The sequence below is a fragment of the Taurulus bubalis genome, assembly GCF_910589615.1.
Source record: "Taurulus bubalis genome assembly, chromosome: 13".
Lineage (NCBI taxonomy): Eukaryota > Metazoa > Chordata > Actinopteri > Perciformes > Cottidae > Taurulus > Taurulus bubalis.
The window spans coordinates 9,067,373-9,078,436 of NC_136601.1; the positions used below are offsets into that span (position 1 = coordinate 9,067,373).

At 40.6% G+C, this 11,064-nt stretch overlaps 1 protein-coding gene across 1 annotated transcript in view; it reads right to left on the bottom strand.

Moving 5' to 3' along the window:
- The window catches only part of glra4a (glycine receptor, alpha 4a), a gene marked incomplete at its 5' end in the record, with an annotated part of 45,017 nt that extends 39,265 nt beyond the window's left edge, over positions 1–5,752 (bottom strand). Inside the window, one exon of the mRNA XM_079229075.1 lies at positions 5,685–5,752. Coding sequence (XP_079085201.1) covers positions 5,685–5,752 — 68 coding nt within the window. The remainder of the gene's footprint in view (positions 1–5,684) is intronic.
- Positions 5,753–11,064: the final 5,312 nt, after the last annotated feature.

An 11,064-nucleotide genomic window follows, 5' to 3' on the forward strand; every position in this document is an offset into this window, starting at 1 on the left:
ACAATGTGGGTGATTTATAAGTTATGGAAGGAAAACCTTCTTGCTGCTTAGAATTTTATTTTTTTATTTATTTTTGATTAGCGTCCAAGTCTACATTACTGGGGTTGCAGCTAAAAGAATAAAAATACATCTAAACAACACATTAACTTAACGGAATACACACATGCAATTATTCTAGTCAGATATATTGTGCTCTAGATGAAGCAGTAATATTATAGATCTGTTCCTGCCTTTTTCCTGAGGAAGCCCTTACTCTGTTTCATTTGAGTTTGCGATGCACCATATTGATGCACTCGAGTACAACAGCAGCTTAAACCCCAGTTGAGCCCCAGACATTTTTCTCAAAAATTGCGAATGGTTTGTATACCCATAATAAATACAGAATATCTCCTCAACCACAAGGGCTATTTGAATAATTTCAAAAGATAAAATATACAGAAAACACAGACTAGTTAAGAGGTTCATATAGCAGTATATGTGTTACTGGTTTATTGATAGAACACAGGAAAGAAAAAGATAATAAATCCTACGTTTTACTATAAAATAGCAATATTAACATTAATTATCTCTGCAAAGTTTGACTTTGATTAAGTGAAGTTAAATATTTTAAGTAATTCATTTATTGCACATTTCGTGAACCGTAGTTTTAGATCCACTGAGATCCAAAATACCCTAACTTTCTTTATAGTTGATTCCATTAAAGTGGATGGTGAAACACAGCTAATATGAAGCAATAGCTTCCCTCGGTTTTGAATACTTCGGTTCACCATTCCTACAAAGAACAGCGCTTTGAAGTCAGTTTGCGCTTGCTTGAAACCCTAACTTTGTACACCAAAGTTGAACTTAACACAACACATTTCAGTGGGTTTATTTTGCCCCTGCCAGTGAATCCAATGATTCTAAGTGATTTATTTATTTGAATGAAAGGTTGTAATTTCCTCTCTGACCCTGCCTCAAGAAGAGCCACTCTACGCTGAAACGACTGTTTTATTACAAGAGCTCCAAGTTTTTTTTGGTACCATATAAGTATCAAGTACATCCACCATATGCACTTCCTATAATGAGCCTTTGAGAAAAATATTCTGTAGTGCATTTACCCCACTAAACCTGCACCCATTTGCCCAGCCGCCCTTCAAATGGGAATATGATCAGGAAAAAAGTGAACTCTTCACACCAGGGCCAGTCCCACAACTTTTTCCTCTCCCAGCACTTCACACTCTCTCGACTTGCAATTTTTAAACTGTGCAGTAGCTGGAAAAAAAGCTCAAAGCGGGGCCAACATGACTGGTGTATTATATAAGGTATGAATGGACCCTTAATAAGGCTCATCATTTTAAATTTACGAACTTTCTTAGAAAATAATTCATTGGAAGTTGTCATGCTTCCTGCTATAAAAGAACTCTGTTCACCACAGTTTACAGGAAACGAGCATTTGAAACTGAAAATAATGAGCTCTCACACAGATGTTTTGACATTGATGCAAACTGGAGAGTCTAGAAGGATTTGCTCTTTGATTCTGAAATTTGACATTTAAAGATGATGGTTGAACTGAACATGTTTCAGTTATTAAACAAAAGCACAAAAAAAACTGAAGTTTCTCAGTGACATATGCATCATCTTAATTGGGCATCCACGGGGAAACAAGAAACTAAATGGAGCCCAGAACACAAATCTCAAGTTATTTAAGAGTTCAAAGTTTTAGGTTACATTTTTTCCCTGCATGCCTGTGCCAGTACATTAAACAAAACAATCCACATTATTTAAAACCAAATATGACAAACAAAACACGTCTCAACAATAGTGAGAATTCTCTCAGTAATAGAAATAACTTCTAATTGATTAAAGCATTTTACTTATGCTCTTCTTCAAAGAAGTCAGTCATGTAATTTGTTTATTTAGATAATTATGCTACTGACCCACTTTCTGAGGATGTGATGACTGTAAGTAAAGCCATTATCTACTTGAATTAATTTGTTACAGTTAAGAGGAAAACACGGTGGGCCTCAACCCCAAATCTGCCTCTCTTTCACACACACACATACAAAAACGTCAAGTGGACACCCAATAACCACGCCCATGAGGACCCGACTGCATCGAACGATTAGCCTTCTTCTCTCCTATTTCCAGTTGGGAGTCTGACTCATGACCTCTCTCTGACTGGAGCCAAGGACAGCAGGGATCCTTGATGCGATTCTCTGCCCTTCACTTTAATGCATTTCATTTCACCTCACTCACAGTTTGCCAATGAACAAACACAAATCAGATGACAACAGAGCATTGATCCATCTGCACAATTCGTGTGTCCGCTGCTGTGATCGTCACATACTGGTGAAGTCAGCATGTGTGATCATTTCGGTAAACGGAAGTCTCTCGGTGTGCATTTCTTAGGGCAACAGTGTGTAGCAGAAACAAAATCAAACTGCTGTTTAGGACCCGCTGTGAACAAATGCAAGTAGCATGACTAGAGTTCTGCTTGTTAATGACACTCCACACCAGATGGAGGAGGTTGCAAATCAGCGTTAACGATACAATACATAAAATGTCTTTATAGTTCCTAAATGAGCACTAACATCTTCAACTGGTGCGGCTACGCACTGTAAAGGTCCGGTGCTTTTAGCAAAAAAGGAATATGACATTTTTTACTTAGTGTGTAATCACCTAAAACTAAGAATCGTTGTTTTTCCGTTCGCTTAGAATGAACGCTTTGTCTCTTCATCATATATGCGTTACCTTAAGCCACCGCCGTTATTCGACACATTTGTGATACGGCTGCAACGTGAGCCGGAGAATGCAAAACCGTGATACCGCCTGATAATATAAATCGTTATATTCTGTAGATATTCTTCATTTCATTATTCTTATGTCTATTAGAGTTCAGGTTGTGCGAGGTCAGTTTCTGTGAGAAACGTTCCTGAAGGTTCCACGCTTTGCAGTACAACAGCCACACCTGTTTACCAGTATATTGACATTAGGGAAGCAGACTGGTCGTTGCATGTTCCAGCCTTGTGAGAAAAGATGAGGACACGATTCTCCTCCTCTTAGACAAGCTAGAGCCAATAGAAATGTTAGATATTCATGACGGAAAACCATGTATTAAAGAGTCGAACTTCAGACTGTTCGGGGTGTTTTTGGACGGTCAACCTGCGTGTTGACTGGACGACTCCCTGCTATCGCGATTGCAGCACTTGTTACTTGACTTGTGATCAAGGAAAATAAATTCCAAGAACGAGAGAAGTTGTTTGGCTAAGTTCTTCCGGAGGCTACACCAGGCATCCAATAACTGACACTCGCTTTCACGCCAGTCGCCGCCTCACTTTCATTTCTCCAAAAGCTCCTAAAGGCCTCTGAGATAGGTGAATGTTGTTAGCACGGTTTTGCACTCTGCAGGTCACGGTATCGCAGTCATGGAAAGGAAGGAGTGAGCGGAGAGGTGGTTGAAGCCTGCAATGCCAGAAAATCATCCACACGGTCCCTTTTTGAACAAAACACTGCTATGTACTGAGCAAAAGCTGGCAGATCAGATTTCTTATCTTGTTTTCTTATAATTGTATCATGTATTTCCCAATTGTTATATTAAAAATGTGTTTAAAAAGGCCTTTCTCAGAGCCAACATTTTAACTTGTCACAGTAGAAAAGCAGGCGTTACCATGGTTATCACATTGTGTAATAGTCAGTGTCGCCACCATCATTATGTTGCCCCCTGCTGCCCTGGAGTCTAATTTCACCAAAAATTGTATGTAAAGTATCAAGGTATCAGATCAGCACTGATCCGGTACCCGGCCCCAAACTAATTCATCCTGGGAAATAAAGAGGACTGCAATGTAAACCAATGAAACCAACCAGAAACATGCAGCCCAATATAACGAATGAAAATGCTACCAATCGGGAGCAACATTTCAAGTAACTGCAGGCAATTTTTTTTTTAAACTGGTTGGACAAACAAGCATATGCTCCCTGCAACAATGAAGGCCAATACAACATACCACTTGGGACGTCAAGCGACCACTTTGCCAATTTGCAATTCTCTCTCTCTTTATTTTTGTATTATGTGTCTCCCTTGAGAAGTCCTTTAACAAAACCCACATGCAACTAAACTGGATGGCAGATTAGGTTCAGGAAACCAGATTCTGGATTTCCTTTTTAATCCGACATCCCCCCCTCTCAACGCTCAATCTCATCTCCTCTTTCCTTGCGGAACCATTTCTCTCAATCTCCCAGCCTCGTCCTCCACTTTACTAATCTCCATGCAGCCTCCAGCTAAATGAATCACCCTCTCAATTTCTTGTTCACATTTATCCCCATCCCAGTTTGCTCCATTCCCATTGTTACCCTCTATCTCCATCCAACCACTCCACAGCTCCATCAGATTCGGCCTGTCTTTTACACCTGACGTCCTCGATCCCTTCTTCTCCTCTCTGGTTCTCTCCCTACGTGGCGAGCAGACAAGCTAGTAGGAGAGCATGTCATTTCTGAGAGGAGGTGCTGTCAGTCGACTGCTCTCCAGGCTAAGAGCTGCTCTCCTCGCCCCTGGGTTCACGGAGTCACGGCTCTGTTCCGCTCCAGGATTATGCAGATCTTAATTCCCTTTCGTTCCCACCTGAGGTTGGCAGGGCATGAAATAAGGAAAGTGTTCACTGCAAATAAAAGTTTTTGCCACCAAGGATAGAGAGGGGGAGGAAGGATGTATGGATGTAATGAGGAAGGAAGAGAGAGGAGGACGCTTTGTTGCTGGATGATATGAGGGAGGAGAGAGAGAGCGAGAGAGAGGCAAGAGGTGTGTGTGGTAAAAACCTGAGAACAAAGAAGGGAATGGGAGAGAGGGACTTGTTTTTGTTTCGTTTGTCCCCCGACACAATAAACACACACTGACTGGAGCTTGCCCCTTTTTCTTCCAATAATGAACAGACTCCGCGATGTGCACAGGTGCCAAACACTTTTCTTGTTGTTTCTGAAAAAACATCAGCCATGCAAATTCTTTGTATGCATGTTTCAGATTTCAATAGGCAGGCCATGAATGGGATGTTTCCCACATGCTGTTGGACATTAAATAAATATGATATCATACATTGGTGCGTTAACGTTACCCTTCTCCCTCAAAAGCCCAAAATCGGTTTCTGTACCAGCGGGAATTCCACAGGTAGTTTGCGACCAGGACAGATTTTCGCTTCGCACTAAGACAACAAGGTTCTGCATCTGATGCCGTGGTTTAATGATAAAGTGTTTGCATGCAGACTTAGTTCTACCTCTGCATGTTCTAGAAGTTAACATGATTAAATGAGACCATATGGTGACTTTTTCTTTCTTTTTTGAGTTGGTGACGAGAGATCCCAGTTTTCCCTTCGCGTGAAATTCTCGGTTATTTTATGAAATCTTGCACATATCTCTTCTCGCATCTCGCCGACCGCCTTATTTTTTTTTTTTATTACATTTTCTTAAATGGCAACGACACCTGATAAATGGATATTTAGTTGAAGGGAGCTTCAACCCGTTTCGTCTCAACAACAAAAAAACAATAATTATCAAGAGAGCTGCATTCAAATCAAAAGTCTCTGAAATAACAGATGACGTGAACAGCAAGTATGTGCGTCGCCTCTGATGGTTGAAAAGTTGATGTCAAGCAGAAAATAAGACGGAAAAAGAACACTCGTACAAGCATGAGAATAATACATGTTAGTGCGCCTCACCTGATAAAGCCTCCTTGGAAAAAGCAGAAAGACAAGACATACAGACTCCGAATGACCTGTGGGAGCATCCTCTGCTTTAAAAAATCTCCTCAGTCTCGTTGAATAACTTGCAGGAAATTAATTTCGAAAATCAGCAAATCCACAGAGCAGCTTGTGAGACTCGGCTGAAAGAGTAAGGCATCGTCTCTCTCTCTCTCTCTCTCTCTCTCTCTCTGTGATCCAAGCAGCTTGTATTTGGGGAAACTTCTCCCCCTCCCACCAAGTCCAGGGGGCTGCACACATCCACACAGCTGGCTCTCTGCTTGAGGCGGCTGGACAGCACTGGTCAGTCAGTGTGTTGGTGCGTGTGTGGAAGGGGAGTGTCGGGTTGCGTGTCAGGTTGGCTTTTGTGACTGTGGATTCGCAAGTTTTTTTTGTTTTTTTTTCTCGTGTAAAAGCGGTGTGAAGATTTAAAGCAACGGTAGCTTCTGTTTTGATGGCTGCCTCATGTGTAATTGAGCTTAATTGGTGGAGGGATTGATGGCTGTGATGATGGGGATGAGCTAAATTGCAGTGTTTAATACATTCTGGTGATGAGCAATCTGGAGTGAGACATGTCCAAATAAACATTTCAGCTAGGAGGAGACATTAGGGAGGAGGTCAGGACGATAAAGTGCGTCTGTGTGTCTGAGTGCAGCCTACAGAGGATTCTTATAAGAAGCTGAAAATGGCTCTGTGAAGTTTGACTCTTTTAGTTGATTGAGTCAGTATATCTAAATCTTTTTTTTTTTTTTTAAGTAAGCTTCGGAAGGTTATTGAGTCTTTTTCTTTCTTACAGTAAGTGTGCCTTTTAGGCCACTAGAGGACAGTGTGTTGAACGGACAATGGACTTAAAAGCTGCACACAATATTTCAAATAAAACCTGGGTCAAATATCAAAGTTTTACGTAAGAGCAGTCGCTTGTGCTGTAGTGCCAAACCCACAGAGAATCATCCCCCAACTTTGCCCTGTTTTAGCATTGTTTCAGTATCTCACCTACAAACTCCATTTGTATTATCCTCTTTTCAGCAGTAGGAAACTATTTTTTTACCCAAAAACTCTGATATACAGTATATCCATGGTGCAGAACCTGCACAGCCCAAACAACAGATAGACACAGTTAGCACCTAGCTGGTGGACAAAGTGTATCATTTAGCAACCGAAGAGCCCAAATGAGAGTTTATTAGGTTTACATTTACCAGGTGGACAGAAACACGAGTTTAAATGAATGCTAATGTGTCAGTTATCTGCTGCATGTGCAAATGGACAAATAGCTGCCAGATTTTTAATGCTAATGTCATTTCTGTGTTTTCAGCTTGTTGCACTGCCTCCGAGAACATTTCTATTTATTAGTCCATTATGATGGTACACAAATTCAGATTGTATCATCATTTGTCACTATTCATTTGAGATATACAGGGATAACTACAGAATGCCTACCATCACTCGTGGGAATGGGTTGTATCTTCGTCATCAGAGAAGAAATCTCTGTGGTGATCAGATCCTAGGTGTCTTTCATTGTGCAGTATCTCAGGTTGTGTTACTCACAGGGTCCGACCATCAAATTGCAGTCATTCATCTTTGCGTTTGGATAAGACCCTGCCCATCTAGTGTTTCACAAGCAGGCAGAGGTATTCCCCTTGTATGTGGAAAACACAGCAGATTAACCTTTGCTTCATCAATTACTCAATCTTCTTGCTCCTTCTTTCCTGGGTATACTAGATGCATTAGATTTCGCCTTTCTTATGATGGACAGAAAATCAAAAGCCTCTTTGCCTTTTCACTCTGATAATTAATTTACACTCGTTTTTTAATACTGTATTAAATGCTGCTTTTGTGTTTGGCTGTGCTATACAAGCTGGCAGGCAGACTTCACTCCAATGTATTAGAAGTCAAAATGTACTGTAACAGATCAAGAAATCCCCCATCAAAGGATTGTTTACTTATATAAACACTCTTTTAGAATACAAGTGACCATATCATCCTTGGGTCATAAGCAATTATAACAAATTAATTACACCTGTTGGTGCGACATCACCCGCTGCACACTATAATATGTTGTGATGTACACACTCACCCTTTTTTTTTTAACCGACAATCACATCTAAGTAAAAGAGCAGAACACAATATATTGAGTTCAAGTACCTTTATGTCAGCACATTGAAAGATATGGGAACAAAATAAGTCTCTCCAGGTTCATGGTAGAAAAAAAAACACCCTGGATATGATATGATATGATATGAACTTTATTCGTCAGCTGGTGCTGAAATTTGTCTTGCGACCCAGCAGCCGTTGCATGTTTAAACAAAAAAACATGAATTACACACATTGACATGACACATTGAAACACAACAAATTTACATACATGGGTACAGATAGTCGAGAGCACATTGTCCACCACTCCGCCTATCTCCGGTTTAGCATCAAAGTCGATTGATGGACAAAAGACTTTTTTAGTCTAACCTTCTTGAAAAGTGGTACCTCGTATCTCCTTCCTGAGGGCAATAACCTGTATTCACTATACAAAACATGATTAGTGTTTGAGGTGATGTTTTTTGCCAACCTCAGCATGCTGTTGTCATACGTGGAAGCATACAGCTCCTGAAGTGGTTGTCCAACAATCTTTGAACAAATGTTTAGTTGTTGTAACATTTGTGACTTTTGGGCTACAGACAGACATCCATACCAGGTGGTACTGCAGTACTGAAGAACACTCATAATGACAGAAGTGAAAAACAAAAGAAGAATCCTTCTACTGGCACCAAAAGATCTTAAACGGCGAAGGAAATAGATTCTTTGCTTTGTTTTCTTACACACTGATTCGATCTGATCTTTCCATGAAAGAAGATGGTCTATTGCTACTCCTAGGTATGTGTATGAACATACCTGATCGATCTGTTCACTATGAATAGTAATAGGAGATTTGCATATCTCCAGTGGTATACCAAAAACAATCTCTTCTGTCTTTTTTGTGTTTATGATGAGAGCGTTGTTATCACTCCATTCAACCACCTTATTTACTCTCTGCTGGTGCAGTCCAGGGTCACTGAAACTATTTAAGAGAGAAATTAAAACTGTGTCGTCAGAGTACTTTAGAATGTACTGATCATGGGCTCAAGCTACAAAAGAGTGGCCAGATAGAGAAACAAAAGACTAAAAGTGAGAGGTCAACCTCGCTCACTCGTTTGGCTGAAGTAGCGGCTACAAGAAAAGCTGTTTTTCTGTCAATAAGCTAAAGGTCGAGACTGGACAGCGGCTCAAAAGGGAGCAGACAAAAGAGCTCTGAGAACTACCTATGGTTCCCAGGAGAGCAGCAGAAGCCTCCTGGATGGACAACTCCACCTCACCCCTCTATACAATTGTGCAGCCAGAGGGTACGTTCCTGGACAAACCATCAAATTTTTTATGAAAAGGATTGACTGCTGCAAGGTATCCCCTCAAGGGGTTAGTAGATCCTGCCCCAACCCAGGGAACAGTACAGGAGGAAGAAAAGAATTACAGTGACAAGTCCCTAAACACCCTCCACTTGAGACTGTACTACAGCCGAGAGGAGGCGGGCCATGAAGCCTGCCAGATATCCACTTCTGTCCAGGGAGACCAAGTGAGCACACATGCAGCCCCTCAAGGGCCATACATGAAGCTTCAGGGTCTGGGGTGTCAGGTGCCGTATCCTGCCCTGCACCTGGAATAGCATATTTTGTCTGACTGAAAGACGGCAGGGGTGGCCCTCCAGCATCTCGTGGATCTAACTATTCCTATAGAAATTTGTCACAAATATGTAGTTTCATATTTGAAAACTGTAATTTCCTTAAAAAGCTGGGCACTGTAGCTTTTAGTAAAAGTTACTCAAACAGGAGTAAATGGTGCATTTGTTGAATATTATTTTTAGCTGCGGATTAAGACACATTTGTATTTACTGCAGCAGGATGTGGGGTTGACTCAAAATAAACTACAGGGCCCATGTTTCAGGTTATGAAGAAATGTGTCAGTCAGTATAACCAGGTTTTTGTTTGTTGCAACTTGAAAATAAAAAGTTGCTGATAAGTCACAAATGCTGAAAATATCAACTCTTCAATCTTTCCTGTCACTCCCTCACCTCTCAACTTGACCGGATCTCAGCTTTGTTTATTAAGAGGTTGCTTGGCTTGGCTTGAAAGGTCAGATTCCAGCTGTGATGATTGCTCTTGCCTTTTATCCCGATCACCCATACGACCCAATGGAGCATACTAAACTTGACCTTTAAACATAGTCACTTAAGGTGAACATGTTTGGAATTGGCCCTAATATTTACCCACATTGCATCATAGACTTGTTTCTTTATTTGTCTGTGGTCGAAAAAGCACAAAAAAAGAAAGATTCCGAGACCATGATTTAGACTACAGACATTTCCAACATTTCTGTGTAAATGACTATGGGCTATCTATTATGTTGTCATCATATCCAGCATTCTTGCATTTGCTGTGAAAGGGGTTTTCAGCTGCCTAAGTTGTATCTCAGAGGTTTTCCATCCCTTAGTCTCCTAAAAATGGTTGCTCAGCCTTGCACAAAATCTCAATCTCCAAACCCACTCCTCCCTCCACCACCACCACCTCTGAGGGATTGACCTGTGGCTAGAGGAGCCTGTTCATGGCCTAGCCTCTTCCTTATCCTCAGTTGGAGAGTAAATAACATTCTGCATGGCTGTTGGTCTGGGTGAATACAAAATGCTTTGTGCAGCAGCCCATGCTGTTTATGGCCTGAAGATGTGATTATCCTTAAAATGTTTAGAGAAACTTACATGGAGACAAGGTCAAGGTGCCATTCTCTTTGGTTGTAGCCCAGCGGTCTGGATTTGATAGGACTTAGGTAGCACCTGTCCTCTTCTATCGATGTGCAGTATGTACATATCTATACATGTCTATTTGTCTATATTGGTAAGTTTGGTCATTGGCAAGGTGGCAGATGTGCCTTCTTTTTTGTATTCACAAGGAAATAAACTAAGAATATTTAATGTCGGCAGTAGACTTAATAATAGCAGAGAGCAAAATCAATCAAACGATCAGTGACATAGCTCATCCACTCATTTCACAACGATAGTCATCACAGTCCCCAGATGTAAGATGATGTTCAAGTTGTTTTAAATCTCTTCATTCTCTCTGCATTACATTTTATCCGTGTTTTTGGGGCGCTTTGGTTCATAAATCTGGACTTGTCTTGATTTAAATAATTTTGTTTTTTTTCTTGTTTAGATTTGTAAAGTGTCCTTGTATTATATGAAAGGTGCTTTAATTCCAATTTATATTATATTAATAATAATAGTGCTTTAGAAATGCACTGTATAATGTTCTTCATTTTTCAATTCTGAGGTCTAAAATTGAGTTCT